Genomic DNA, 16,047 nt, shown 5'->3' with positions numbered 1-16,047 from the left:
ATGTGATTCTGTTGGTTATTTTACATCGGAAGTCGTATCCTAGTGAGAAATCGTCTTCTCATTGTATGGCTGATGAATGTGAAATATGATTTAACCCACTTGATGGCTGCTTCAGTGTAGGGGTCTTGTACAAGAATTCACCCGAAAAGACAGCGGAATACCTTAATCCAATGGGCCTACGACTAACCGTTAAGAGCTGTAAATCATCATGCCTGTATTTTGTTTGCGTAACATGTACTGTAACATTCACTGTTACAAACTGTAATCGTTCGGCGACCCAAGAAAACAAAAAGATAATTACTTGACACATTGGAAAGAATTTACAAAAAAACTGAGCAAACTAGACTGCTATTTTGCCCTAAACAGAGAGTACACAGTGGCAGAATACCTGACCATTGTGACTGACCCAAAATTAAGGAAATCTTTGACTGTACAGACTCAGTGAGCTTAGCCTTGCAATTGAGAAAGGCCGCCGAAGGCAGACCTGGCACTCGAGAGAAGACAGGCTGTGTGCACACTGCCCACAAAATGAGGTGGAAACTGAGCTGCACTTCCTAACCTTCTGCCAAATGTATGACCATATTAGAGACACGTGTTTTACACAGACCAACAAAGAATTCAAAAACAATTCCAATTTTGATAAACTCCCATATCTACTGGGTGAAATACCACAGTGTGCCATCACAGCAGCAAGACATGTGACCTGTTGCCACAGATAAGGGCAACCAGTGAAGAACAAACACCATTGTAAATACAACCTATATTTATGTTCATTTATTTTCCCTTCTGTACTTCAAGTATTTGCACATCGTTACAACACTGTATGTAGACAAAATATGACATTTTAAATGTTTTTTTTCTTTTGTAACATTTGTGAGTGTAATATTAACTGGTAATTTTTTATTGTTTATTCCACTTTTGTTTATTATCTATTTCACTTGCTTTGGCAATGTAAACATATGTTTCCCATGCCAATAAAGCTCCTTAAATTGAATTGACAGAGCGAGAGAGAGACAGAGCGAGAGAGAGACAGAGAGACAGAGGGAGAAAGGGGTAGAGTATTATAGCAGTGGTGAGCCACACAGTAGGTATTCTATCCCTACTGTATTTCTAATTTCTCTGCATTCCACAACAACCATGTGAGAAGGATAACATAATAAAGAAAACCATTTCCTCCATAATGATGTGAGAGAAAACATTTATTTCACTTTGTCCTGTGTATCAGTGGGAGTGTTAAACCTAATGGAATAACGGTGGTGACTGGCCTCACACACCCACACAACTAACGATCTTATGGTCTTCAACCTCGGAAATAAATGTTGCCTGCGGGTACTGTGTTGTGCTGTATAATCATCTAACAATTACATTTTTTCTCATTCTCTCTCTTTCGCTCTCTCTCTCTCTCCCCCCTCTTTTCCCCCCTCTCTCTTCCTCTCTACCCCCCACCCCCTCTCTTTCTGTAGGGAGTTTGGATGGAGAGATCCAGAGTTACCTGAAGTGATTCAGATGCTGCAGCACCAGTTTCCTTCAGTCCAGTCCAACGCTGCAGCCTACCTCCAACACCTTTGCTTCGGAGACAACAATATCAAATCAGAGGTAGCCTACCACTGTGTGTGTGTGTGTGTGTGTGTTCGGCAAAGACAAAGTCCTTTCTAGCATTCCCAAAACCCAGTGCATCTCACTCTCTTTACAAATCCCTCTAAGGCTATCTGGAATAAACGGGTGTTAGAACCCTTTAACAAACACTTTATTAATAAGCCTCCTATCGCCTTGACATAGCAGTAATCTGTTACATTGTGTTACATTGTGTTGTCTGCTCTGAATCCCTCACAATCCATTTTTACAACAGCAGACAGCATTGACGTGCCTCTGCCCTGCTCGATGAAATACATTTCTGCTGTGCCGCTGTTGGTCAATAGCTGCTTCACCCTCTTTTTGAAAAGTGACGATGCACAGTGTAAAATGCACAAAAACATATGTGCATACACACTTGCACACACTTGCACACACACACACACACACACACACACACACACACACACACACACACACACACACACACACACACACACACACACAGGTACAAACATAGTCCTTTTTTGTGTTGTAGCAGTTGGAATTATCGTTGAATAGAGCAGAGACTCAATAAGAAGAAAGCTTGGTATTGACAGACAAGACAATGCTGTGATTGTCTCCACAAAGTATCGAGGGAGAGGGAGTGGGGGAGGGAGAGATGGGGAGAGGGAGAGAGAGTGGGGGAGGGAGAGATGGGGAGAGGGAGAGAGAGTGGGGGTGAGGGACAGAGAATGGAGGAGAGGGAGAAAGAATGGGGAGAGGGAGCGAAAAGTGGAGAGGGAGAGAAAGAGGGAGAGCAGAAAGAAAGAGAAGGGAGGGATGGAGGCCGGTATTTGATTCCAGGATATGGGTTCAAATAATGCAGAGAGTGTGCAAAGTAATGATTAGAGTGGTGTGTGTGTGGGTGGGTGGGTGTAGGGCATCCGGAAGACTAAAGTCTGGCCTTTATTGTGACTGACCACAGAGACAGTTTGGCAAATTCAGCTCAACATTATTTATAGCACGTCTACACACAAACATACACACCGCCCCCTTCTCATCTCTGTCTGGCTAAAGTTCAATCCCATCAGCTGTTTTTGTGGCTATATGATCTATCGATATCCATTTGTCCAGACGTGGCCTATAGTCAAGCTGCAGTCTCACTCTCTCTCTCTCTCTCTCTCTCTCTCTCTCTCTCTCTCTCTCTCACTCTCACTCCCCCTCTTCTGTCTCATCCCTCTTCCATCCCTGCTTACCCTCATCCTCCCCCACCAAAACCTCCCTGTATTTTTCCCATGCTTCTCTTCTTTCTCTTCCTCCCTCCATTTTCTACATCCATTTCGCTCCTCTTTTATATCCATGTCTCTCATGTTTCATTGGATAAGCCTTGTGTTTCAGAACAGCATTTTCCTTTTGATTATTACATAAACACTAGACATTAGTTGAGGTGTACCAAAACATTTTTGATATACTCAGAGGACTGTTATTAACATGTTTTTACCACTTCTATGTAAATGGTATATTATCAGGCACTCAACAAGAAGGTCTGATTTTATTATTACTGAAACAGGATACAAGTGGGAAATATGAAGATCCAGTTTTGGAGGCCCCTTACACTTCGGTGTTGTGATGCAAAAATTCTAGCAAAATGTATAGCGCATAGTATTTAAAAAGTATTGTCGGACATTATTAATTCTAATCAGACAGGTTTTTTACATGGATGAAACATTGGTGATAATATAAGGCAAGTACTGGAAACAATAGAACACTATGAAAAATCTGTGAAACCAGGCCTGCTATTCATAGCGGACTTTGAAAAGGATAAAGTACGACTGGAGAATCTTTTATAAAATGGGTTAAAATCATGTATAGTAACCCTAGGTGTAAAATAGTAAATAATGGCTACTTCTCAGAAAGTTTTAAACTGTCAAGAGGAGTAAACAAGGTTGTCCACTATCGGCATATCTATTTATTATGGCCATCGAAATGTAAGCTATTAAAGTCAGATCCAAGAATAATATGAAGGGATTAGAAATACAGGGCTTAAAAACAAAGGTGTCATTGTACCCTGATGATTCATGAAAAAAAATAGATAAGATCTTACTACCATGGAAAGGTAAATACCTTTCTATTGTGTAAAAATCACTCTGATTAACTCTTTAGTCATATCCCAGTTTACCCATTTGCTTATGGTCTTGCCTACACCTAGCAAACCGTTTTTAAAATTAAAATATTCAATTTTATTTGGAACAGCAAGCCAGACAAAATTAAATGCGCCTATTTATATAATTTATATTAATTCGGAGGGCAGAAATGATTAAATTTTAAAGCATTAGACATCTCACTAAAGGCTTCAGTAATACAAAAGTTATACTTAAATCCAAACTGGTTCTCTAGCAAATTAGTAAGAATGTCTCACCCTATGTTAAAGAAAGGCTTTTTTCCCTTTATTGGGTTTACAACCTCTCACTTTCAGTTATTTGAAAAGGAAATAATCTCCCAAATATCACTATTTTTAAAACAAGCCATAGAAAGATGGTTGCAATTTTAATTTAATCCACCAGAAATGACAAAACAAATAATACAACAAATATTGTAGTTAAACTCAAATATACTAATTGATAAAAAAAATACAAAATGTTTAGAAAGGTATAAACTTCGGAAATGATATCATAAATAGGACTGGTGGAGTTATGTCATACATGCAGCTAATAAAAACATATGGAAATGTCTGCTCTACCCAAAATTACAACCAACTAATTTCAGCATTACCGCAAAAATGGAAGAGGGAAAAAGTTAGGAACTGCATTAACGAGCAAAATTGGTTAAAGAAAATTGTGATAAATAAAAAAGTATACTAGTTTCATTTAAAGACCAAAAATTGACAGCCATGCCATATAGATTGCAAAATATTTGGGAAGAGATTTTTGATGTACAGATTCCATGGCACATGGTTTATGAACTGATACGCAAAACGACGCCGGATTCAAAACTTTGAATTTTTTAATTTGAATTATTATACAGAATTCTTGCAACCAACAGAATGTTATTTATATGGGGGATACAACCTTCCCAGCTCTGCAGATTTTGCTGTGAAGAGGCAGAATCATTAGATTATTTGTTTTGGTACAGTCCATATGTACAGTTGAAGTCGGAAGTTTACATACACTTAGGTTGGAGTCATTAAAACTCGTTTTTCAACCACTCCACAAATATCTTGTTAACAAACTATAGTTTTGGCAAGTCGGTTAGGACATCTACTTTGTGCATGACACAAGTAATTTTTCCAACAATTGTTTACAGACAGATAATTTCACTTATAATTCACTGTATCACAATTCCAGTGGGTCAGAAGTTTACATACACTAAGTTGACTGTGCCTTTAAACAGCTTGGAAAATTCCAGAAAATTATGTCATGGCTTTAGAAGCTTCTGAAAGGCTAATTGACATAATCTGAGTCAATTGGAGGTGGTCCTGTGGATGTATTTCAAGGCCTACCTTCGAAACTCAGTGCCTCTGCTTGACATCATGGGAAAATCAAAAGAAATCAGCCAAGATCAGAAAAACAATTGTAGACCTCCACAAGTCTGGTTCATCCTTGGGTGCAATTTCCAAATGCCTGAAGGTACCACGTTCATCTGAACAAACAATAGTACCCAAGTATAAACATCATGAGACCACACAGCTGTCATACCGCTCAGGAAGGAGACGCATTCTGTCTCCTAGAGATGAACGTACTTTGGTGCGAAAAGTGCAAATCAATCCCAAAACAACAGCAAAGGACCTTGTGAAGATGCTGGAGGAAACAGGTACAAAAGTATCTATATCCACAGTGAAACAAGTCCTATATCGACTTAACCTGAAAGGTCGCTCAGCAAGGAAGAAGCCACTGCTCCAAAACTGCCATAAAAAACGGACTCAGTTATGGAAACGCTGCTGGCAGCGGAATCTAATACAGCACAGAGTTCCTACTACAGTGCAACTCAAACATGAACGGCATGTGTATGCCAATGGCCTAATCCCTGATTGTCTGCGAGTGGATTACAAGCCCAAATGCAACCGTGGAAAACGCAGGGTAAACTGACAGAGACTAGAGTCGCTGTATTGTCAATTTGTTGTCTACTGTATTTAAACGTATACATGATACTGCAACAAAATCTTCCCCACTGGGACAATAAAGTCAGTAAAGCAAATTGTGTGTGTGTAATGTACAGATCTGTAACAAAGGCTCACATACATGGCTATGAACGAGGCCACACTTTCCACACATTCCCAGCTTGGCGATCCTGTCATGGTCTCCCGTATCCTGAAGCCAGCCGATCACATTTCCCACAATTCCCACTCCACCTGTGCCAAGCAGCTGTAGCTAACACTAACTACTAGCGGTAAATGTAGTCCAGTAGCTATGCCCGCCATGCAACCGAAGGCCACAAACAAATCAATCCACAGCATAATCACCTTTATATACTGCTCCTAGGTATGGAGGCAATACACTGTTTATGTGGATTATTAGATCATCAAGAGTATTGTCCTCTTAGTGACTGTACGTGCCACGTAGAAGAGAGGCTAGGAGAGGGGAGAGGAGAGAGGAGATGATAGGAGAGAGGAGAGAAGATGAGCGAAGCGAGGGATGTTTTTGAGTATCAATGTATGTGGTTTGTTTAGTATTCAGTTCAGTGTTAATCCGGCTTAATTGAAAAGATCTGAAATTAATTTGGAGCGATAAACTTCTGCAATGTCATCAAACAGCTCTTCTAACCTTTCCTTGCCCTTTCTCTCCTCTCTGCCTTTCTTTCTCTCTCTCCCTGACTGTTTTCCCTTCACCTTCACTCTCACTCTCCCTCTTATCTCTTTCATTCCCTTCTTACTCCCTTTCTACCTTTTCCTCTCTCTCTCTCTGTTTCTGTCTCTCCCTCTGTGTGGTGATGCTATCTAAGGTTTGTGTGAGAAGGTTCAGGTCAAGAACAGAGCGAAGCCTTTAAAGGTGAAAGGCACTTGTAATCTGGGCCAGAAGCTCTTTATAGCAGTAAATAGGAACCCTATTTATACTGAACAAAAATATAAACGCAACATGTAAAGTGTTGGTCCCATATTTCATGAGCTGAAATAAAAGATCCCAGAAAGCTTATTTTTCTCACATTTTGTGCACAAATTTGTTTAGGATCTAAGACATGCGCATGCACTCACACACATACACACACACCTACTCACACACAAACACACACACAAACACACACACAAACACACACACACACACACACACACACATACACACACACACACACACACAAACACACACACATACACACACACACACACATACATAATCACACACACACACAAACACACACACATACACACACACACACAAACACACACACAAACACTCACACATATACACACACACACACATACATAAACACACACACAAACACACACACACACACACACACACACACACACACACACACACACACACACACATACATACACAAACACACACACAAACACACATACACACACACACACACACACACACATACACACACACATACACACACGCAAACACACACACACAACTCCAAATATTCACCAGTTGCTTGTTAAGGACATCTTAATGTTTCTATGGATAATGTCCTCCTGTGAACCACTACCGAGATCTAGGATCATTATAACTCCCTGATGACTGGTTGGAACCCTCCTTTCACTCTGCTCATTGGCCCCCTGATGGTTCCAGAAGGCCCTGTAGTGAAACAGTGGGGGAAGGCTATGTCTGTAACACCAGCGGGGGAAGGTTAGGATTGTAACTCCTGGAGGGCAAGACTGCTGGAAAAACAGTTTGAAGTTCTTGTCTGTCTCATCTCCCTGGAAATCACTGAGAGTACATGATTAGAATTTACATTTTGAGGTTTAATTTCGTATTGTATTTTTTTAATATATTTTTTTAATTTAACAGGTAGATCAGCTTTAATATTGCAGATAGATTGTGGGTTCTATCAATATAATTGTCTGCATCATTTCCATTCCCCCATATATATTTTTTCTTATTTTTTAAATATATTTTCCTTTATTATTATTTTCCCCTAAGCCTACCACCCCTCCCCTAATTGGTTTAATTTGTTAACAGTTTGATTTAATAGTTTGACTAGCAGTTTTCAAACTCAACAGTTTTTTCCAATCGATGACAGCAAATGATTATTTTCTTCAATGTAGCCCATCTGTGTGCTGCTGAGGCATTTGCTTGGGAAGCCAACACATCTTCAAGCAAGGTTACTCACCTTTTCCTCCACTATTTCTCTCTCTCTCTGTCTGATTCATCATCAGATTCGTCGTCAGGGTGGGATCCAGCTGCTGGTAGACCTGTTGGACCACCGTATGAGTGAGGTCCACCGGAGTGCCTGTGGAGCCTTGAGGAACCTGGTCTATGGCAAGGCCAACGACGACAACAAGATCACCCTGAAGAACTTTGGGGGCATACCTGCCCTGGTACGCCTGCTACGCAAGACCGGAGACGTGGAGATACGAGAACTGGTCACAGGTACAGGACACATGACACACACACATACACGTACACACACTGACACCTCTAAATTCCAGAAGACAGTGATAACTGATTCCAATGGTTTAATTACTCATAAGTCCAGAGTTATTCTCTAGCAGGAGAACATAGCTGCTCAGTAGAGAAAACTATTTGAAGGAAAGCAGGATCAATGAGTTCAATGGTTTCAAGTCACACCTGTAGCATTCTGTCTGAATTCTCAGACCCTCATTGTCCACGGACAGACAAAGTCTCAGCTGTCTTTGAGAGCACACACTGAAATATTAACACAAACCACAGTCCTTCTCTCTGTGACGCTGGGAACAAACCCCCTCACTAGTCAACAAATATGAGAAATAAACAACTCCCACACACTGAACACACGTCTGTTTCGCTACTTTCAGTCTTTTCTGAGGATTCTTCTATCTGCCAGATATTAGTATTTTTGGCCTTGGTATCTCTGTGAGATTGCAGTTTTTACAACAGTCATGTTTCTTTAGCCCCTTAGGTGGGAACAGTGAGAACATCAGTGTGCGTTGGTTTGGTGTGGAGCATTAGAACCTTTGTTAAGGCTTCTAAGACAGGCTAGCCAAGGAGAGATCCTGAAAGACTATTTTACATCAGTCTATATCAACATCTGGGGACCTTAATCCAAGCTTTCGTGTGTGTGTGTTTGTGTGTGTGTGTGTTTATCTCTGATGGGAGGGGCCAGACATACTAGGTCCTAGCCCATCTGTGACTAGTGATTAGCCTTGTGAATGGGCGTTGAGAAGCCTATCAGCTAATCCGATGGAGCGGGTACCTCTGCCTAAATTGGCCGCCCTTTGGGCTGGCAGGCAGTCTGTGACAGAGCCAGAATAGACTCTATTGTAAAGGCCTTCAAACCCCTGAGGGGAGAAATGAGGCCTCTTGAAATAGCATTTAAGACTTGAGGACTTGTGTTAACTCCCAGTGCTAATGCCTAGGCTTTAGCTCAGTGGGCTAACATGGTCTTGAGTGTCACTGATGACCTGGGTTCGATACCCAGTCAATCACATGTTCTTACACAGTGAAACGGTGTTTAAACTGTAATTCAGGAGTAATAATTTTTTCTTCACCCTTTCCGTGGAGAGCTTGTTCAGAGATAAACTCACACACAGACACACATACACAAACACACAGGCACAAATACAGACAGAGGCTGCTTTTGTTGCGTTATGTTATGCGTTATGTTCAGAGATAAGGGAAGCGAGAGGAAGCGTGACCCTCATGTCCAGTTTGACCTCTGACTCCTCCCTCACAGCAACAACGCTCATCTCTCGGTCAGACAGTCTCCACGGAGACCGAGGACACAGAGGGCCAAAAACAATGTTTGTGTGTGAATACTCATTCTAGCGTCCTAAATAGTAGGCAGTTTTAATATGCACAAAATAGTATGTGACATTTCAAAAATCGAGTATGCTTTAAATGCCCGGATGTCATACCCATTTGGATGCAGTCTATCACAGTGCCATCCGTTTTGTCACCAAAGCCCCATATACTACCCACCACTGCGACCTGTACGCTCTCGTTGGCTGGCCTTCGCTTCATAATCGTCGTCAAACCCACTGGCTCCAGGTCATCTACAAGACCCTGCTAGGTAAAGTCCCCCCTTATCTTCGCTCACTGGTCACCATAGCAGCACCCACCTGTAGCACGTGCTCCAGCAGGTATATCTCTCTGGTCACCCCCAAAGCCAATTCCTCCTTTGGCCATCTCTCCTTCCAGTTCTCTGCTGCCAATGACTGGAACGAACTACAAAAATCTCTGAAACTGGAAACACTTATCTCCTTCACTAGCTTTAAGCACCAGCTGTCAGAGCAGCTCACAGATCACTGCACCTGTACATAGCCCATCTATAATTTAGCCCAAACAACTACCTCTTCCCCTACTGTATTTATTTATTTTTATTTATTTTGCTCCTTTGCACCCCATTATTTCTATTTCTACTTTGCACTTTCTTCTACTAAAAATCTACCTTTCCAGTGTTTTACTTGCTATATTGTATTTACTTTGCCACCATGGCCTTTTTTTCCTTTACCTCCCTTATCTCACCTCATTTGCTCACATTGTATATAGACTTATTTTTCTACTGTATTATTGACTATGTTTGTTTAATTTCATGTGTAACTCTGTGTTGTTGTATGTTGTCGAACTGCTTTGCTTTATCTTGGCCAGGTCGCAATTGTAAATGAGAACTTGTTCTCAACTTGCCTACCTGGTTAAATAAAGGTGAAATAAATTAAATAAATAAAATGTTGTCTTCTTATGTAGTATGAATGGACTGTAAACGTTTGCATTCAAAATGGATGAAAGGAGGACTTTGAGATTTGATAGTTCTCTGAAAGTAAACAAAAACAAATTAAAGATGGCAAAGAAGATGAGCAAAGAGTCTCCTGCAGTGTTCAAATGTAACTAGTATTTTGTTAGCCTCAAAATGATCATGATTATTTAATCGTATATCTTCGAAAAAAGATAGTTATTTGCAGCCTGCCGTACCTTTACTTTAGCTAAATACGGTAACTAATGTTAGCTACGTGCTTTAGTAAGACTTGACGTTAACAGGATACCCAATAAACTTGCTGTTGTTGAGCGACAACTTCATATTTAACTTAGATAGACAGTTATATATGCGAAGCCGTAGCAAAGTAGTGCGCTACGGTCATGATATACTGCATACTTTTTACTAAACATTGTTAGTTTTTTTGCTTTGTTTGTAACTTATTTTTTTACTTATTTTGTACACAATGTTACAGACCGAGTCTGTAATATATATATGTTTCAAGCAGACCACCATAGTCCCTGTGCCCAAGGAAGGGAAGGTAACCTGCCTAAATGATTTCTGCATGGTTCACATCAACAGCATCATCCCGGATACCCTAGACCCACTCCAATTCACATTCCGCCCCAACAGATCCACAGATGACGCAATCTCAGTCCCACTCCACACTGCCCTTTCACACCTGAACAAAAGGAACACCTATGTGAGAATGCTATTAATTGACTACAGCTCAGTGTTCAACACCATAGTGCCCTCAAAGCTCATCACTAAGCTAAGGACCCTGGGACTAAACACCTCCCTCTGCAACTGGATCCTGACTTCCTGACAGGCCTTCCCCAGGTGGTAAGAGTGTGCAACAACACGTCTGCCACGCTGATCCTCAACACGGGGGCCCCTCAGGGGTGTGTACTTAGTCCCCTTCTCTATTCCCTGTTCACCCACGACTGTGTGGCCAAACACGACTCCAACACCATCATTAAGTTTGCTGACGACACACAGTGGTAGGCCTGATCACCAACAATGATGTGACAGCCTATAGGGAGGAGGTCAGAGAACTGGCAGTGTGGTGCCAGGACAACACCTCTCCCTCAATGTGAACCTGACAAAGAGCTGATTGTGGACTACAGGAAAAGGCAGGCTGAACAGGCCCCCATTAACATTGATGGGGCTGTAGTGGAGCGGGTCGAGAGTTTCAAGTTCCTTGGTGTCCACATCACCAATGAACTATCTTGGTCTAAACACACCCAGACAGTCGTGAAGAGGACAAAACCTTTCCCCCTCAGGAGACTGAAAAGATTTGGCATGGGTCCCCAGATCCTCCAAAAATGTTCTACAGCTGCACCATCGAGAGCATCCTGACCGGTTGCATCCCCGCCTGGTGTGGCAACTGCTCGGCATCTGACCGTAAGGCGCTACAGACGGTAGTGCATACGGCCCAGTACATCACTGGGGCCAAGCTTCCTGTCATCCAGGACCTCTATACCAAGTGGTGTCAGAGGAAAGCCCATAAAATTGTCTAATACTCCAGTCACCCAAGTCATAGACTGTTTTCTCTGCTACCGCACGGAAAGTGGTACCGGAGCAACAAAAGTCTCCTTAACAGCCTCCACACTCAAGCCATAAGACTTCTGAACAATTAATCACATGGCCACCAGCCTATTTACATTGACACCCTCCCCCCCATTTGTTTTGTACACTGCTGCTATTCACAGTCTTTATTATCTATGCATTATCACTTCACCCCTACCTACATGTACAAATTACCTCAACTTACCTGTACCCCCGCACACTGACTCGGTGCCCCCTGTATATAGCCTCGTTATTGTTATTTTATTGTGTTACTCTTTATTATTTTTTTTACTTTAGCTTATTTGGTAAATATTTTCAACTACACTGTTGGTTAAGGACTTGTAAGTAAGCATTTCACGGTAAGGTCTACACTTGTTGTATTCGGCGCATGTGACAAATAAAGTTTGATTTGATTTGACTATGCAGTTTAAGTATGTAGTATGCTAGTATGGTTATTTGGTCATGGTCAATGACTGATGGATGTGTGTGCGTGTGTCCGGTGTGTGTGTGTGCATGTGTGTGCGTGTGTGTACGCAGATTAACATAGAAATGAAATGCAGTGCAACTTTGAGTGCTTAGAGAGAAGCCTGTCACAAAATAATCAGCTCATTCAACTTCACTCCTCTCTCTATACCCCTCTCTTGCTCCCTCTCTCTCTCTTTCTCTCTCTCTCCCTCTCACTCTCTCTCTCCCTCTCACTGTCTCTCTCTCCCTCTCACTGTCTCTCTCTCCCTCTCACTGTCTCTCTACCCCTCTCTCACGCTCTCTCTCTCCCTCTCACTGTCTCTCTACCCCTCTCTCGCTCTCTCTCCCTCTCTCTCTCTCTCTCTCTCTCTCTCTCTCTCTCTCTCTCTCCCTTCCTCTTCCTGGCTAACTCTGAAGCAGTGTTATGCATGGCCTGTTTCTGTGACTCAGGGAGAATTTACTGCTTTAATTTACTGTCTGAGTGTAGGCTGGTGATAGCAGTTCCACTCACAGAGGATATACAACAGGCAATCCCCCAGCATCCAGACATGGGCAACACTATACCCCAGCCCAAGACCCATTCTCATCCCTGACCATTTAAATATCTAAAACACAGGCCTAGAGTATACCCCACCAGACTGTAGAAGAAATATGGTACTTTATATCCAGTGGTTAGTGTTGTGGTCTATGTGGACTTTAATGTCAGGGAATATGAGACTGTTGAATATGACCGGACAGAGATCATAAGGTTAATAAAACATAACCACTTCAGACCCATCATCTTAACATATTTGTGAAATTATTTATTTATGAAGTCATGCAATCATCTCTCTCTTTCCTAAAAACTATCCTCCAACTCTTACAATCCTAGCCAGTGGTCACATGATTGGGTCCCCATGGAAACCTTGTGCCTAGTGATGCGTTTCAGATCTATGTTCTTGTTTCTACGGTCGACAGGAGTGTGTGTTTGTGTGTGTGCGCACAGGAGATTTGAACTTGGCCAAAGTCACAGTGATGGACGGGTTGCCCTTCCTCTAGTCTAGATCAATGAAGAGTCTACCGCTGTCTCTGTCTCTATCTCTCTCTCTCTCTCTCTCTCTCTCTCTCTCTCTCTCTCTCTCTCTCTCTCTCTCTCCATCCCATCGCCCTCTCTCTCCATCTCTCCATCTCTCTCTCTCCCAATTCAATTCAAGGGTTTTATTGGCATGAGAAACACATGTTAACATTGCCAAAGCAAGTGAAGTAGATAATAAACAAAAGTTAAATAAACATTAAAAATGAACAGTAAACATTACACTCACAGAAGTTCCAAAAGAATAAAGACATTCTCTCTCTCTCTCTCTCTCTCTCTCTCTCTCTCTCTCTCTCTCTCTCTCTCTCTCTCTCTCTTTCTCTCTCTCTCTCTCTCAACGTGTTAATAGCATGTCTATGTGTCAACCACTGGTGCTCATCAGGCCTGGTAATCATTATTGCAATCAGAGACAGAGAGATTAGAGAGGTTGATGGTGGAGAGAGTGACAGGACACTCTTGTACTTTGCGGATAGTTGCTGATGAATATGAGAAGGAAAACACAGACACTTTAAAAATAAGGAAGAGCAGCTAATTAGTTTTGTTTTCAACATAACATATTTTTATGGGGCCACAGTTGTTCAATGATTTACTTAATATCTCTGGTGTGTGAAATAGGTGCGGGGGGGGGGTAGCCTACTTTATGATTGTTAAATATATATCTTCTTGGAGAAGATAATTGGAGAAGATGAATTCGCCTAAATGACATTTCCAAATCTAACTGCCTGTAGCTCAGACCATGAAGCAAGGATATGCATATTATTGGTACCATTTGAAAGGAAACACTTTGAAGTTTGTGGAAATGTGAATTGAATGTAGGAGAATATAACACAATAGATCTGGTAGAAGAAAATACAAAGAAAAAAACCGTTTTTTTTTCTACCACCATCTTTGAAATGCAAGAGAAATCACTCTGGTTGTAATTCCGATGGTGTCCACAAGATGGCAGCAGTGTATGTGCAAAGTTTCAACAACAAAAAAATGAGTGAACAACAAGACTTTTAGTGTCAAGACCCCAGGTACATTTGGGCAAATCGTGAATGAGACATTCTCATTCATATTCCATTTTTCTGCAATATCGTCAAATCTGTATACTTGGACTTTGATTTAGCTTTCCAAGTATTAGTAGCCGTATTACAAGTTCAACATTTGCAAAACAACCAGTTTTCATAACTCTGGATATTCTTATACATTGTGTCCAAAAGGAAAAGGTTAGTGCCTACATTTTGCGACCAAGACGGGGTTTCTGGATACTCCCGTAAAGCCCAGCTCATTTGCTATCCAGCTAGCTTTGTTTGACATCGATTGGTGCTTATTTGACAAAGATACAGTCCTTCAAGTGATGGCCTCCTGCGTCATCGGCGTGCCATGAAGGCGTCGCTCTCTGACCAAATATGGTGTCCTATAGGATATACTACACCACTAATGAAATAGTGAAGTCTTGTTACCTTCTAGGATCCCTGAGAATACATACGAATGTGATTTTACTCATTCAAACAACGTTTAGGGTGAGATTTTCACAGATTCCTTTCTTTGCAAATTGAACGAGTGGTAATACAAAATCGATCGTGCGTGCTATATGAACCTTTTTAGGATATGAAAAAGGATTTTATCTAACAAAACGACACTTCATGTCTCTGGGACCCTTTGGATGATAAATCAGAGCAAGATTTCAGAATGTAAGTGCACATTTAACCTTCAGAGGTGAATTTATCAAACCTATCACGTTGAAAAAAGTGTTTTGTTGTTAGGAGCTCTCATCAAACAATAGCATGGCATTTTTTCGCAGTAATAGCTATTGTAAATTGGATGGTGCAGTTATATTTACAAGAATTTAATCTTTCAGCCAGTATAAGACACTTATATATACCGACATTTGTTGTTTCTCTAAAATCTGTGATCTTGACATAACACGCTGCATGATTTACAACTGTCCCGTTAACGAAACGTCTATTGCTAATTAAGGCAGTGTAAACCTGTGTTCTGATAGCTACGCTAGGTTGCAAGGTTGAATACACCGAATTGCCACAAGGCTGCCGGCTAGAGCAGTATGGATGCTATCTAAATTGGCTTGCCACCTCACCACCATAAACCACAAGCTGGTAGTCTTTAGGGTCCTTTAATGAACAACTGGAGGACATACTGTTGAAGTCGGAAGTTTACATACACCTTAGCCAAATACATTTAAACTCAGTTTTTCACAATTCCTGACTTTTAATCCAAGTAAAAATTACCTGTTTTAGGTCAGTTAGGATTACCACTTTATTTTAAGAATGTGAAATGTCAGAATAATAGTAGAGAGAATGATTTATTTCAGCTTTTATTTCTTTCATCACATTCCCAGTGGGTCAGAAGTTTACATACACTCAATTAGTATTTGGTAGCATTGCCTTTAAATTGTTTAACTTGGGTCAAACGTTTCGGGTAACCTTCCACAATAAGTTGAATGAATTTTGGCCCATTCCTCCTGACAGAGCTGGTGTAACTAAGTCAGGTTTTTAGGCCTCCTTGCTCGCACATGCTTTTTCAGTTCTGCCCACAACTTTTCTATG

At 41.3% G+C, this 16,047-nt stretch overlaps 1 protein-coding gene across 2 annotated transcripts in view; it reads left to right on the top strand.

Annotated features, from left to right (window-relative positions):
* LOC115152342 (catenin delta-2-like) overlaps positions 1 to 16,047 on the top strand; it is a 412,167-nt gene that overhangs the window by 323,154 nt on the left and 72,966 nt on the right. For both annotated transcript variants that reach the window (XM_029697114.1, XM_029697124.1), the window contains exons 13-14: positions 1,464 to 1,596; positions 7,880 to 8,093. In XM_029697114.1, coding sequence (XP_029552974.1) covers positions 1,464 to 1,596; positions 7,880 to 8,093 — 347 coding nt within the window. The remainder of the gene's footprint in view (positions 1 to 1,463; positions 1,597 to 7,879; positions 8,094 to 16,047) is intronic.

The sequence above is a fragment of the Salmo trutta genome, chromosome 2 (assembly GCF_901001165.1).
Source record: "Salmo trutta chromosome 2, fSalTru1.1, whole genome shotgun sequence".
In the NCBI taxonomy this organism is placed as follows: domain Eukaryota; kingdom Metazoa; phylum Chordata; class Actinopteri; order Salmoniformes; family Salmonidae; genus Salmo; species Salmo trutta.
The sequence above is the reverse complement of the archived record's forward strand: the minus strand, read 5'-3'. Positions and strand labels throughout refer to the sequence as shown.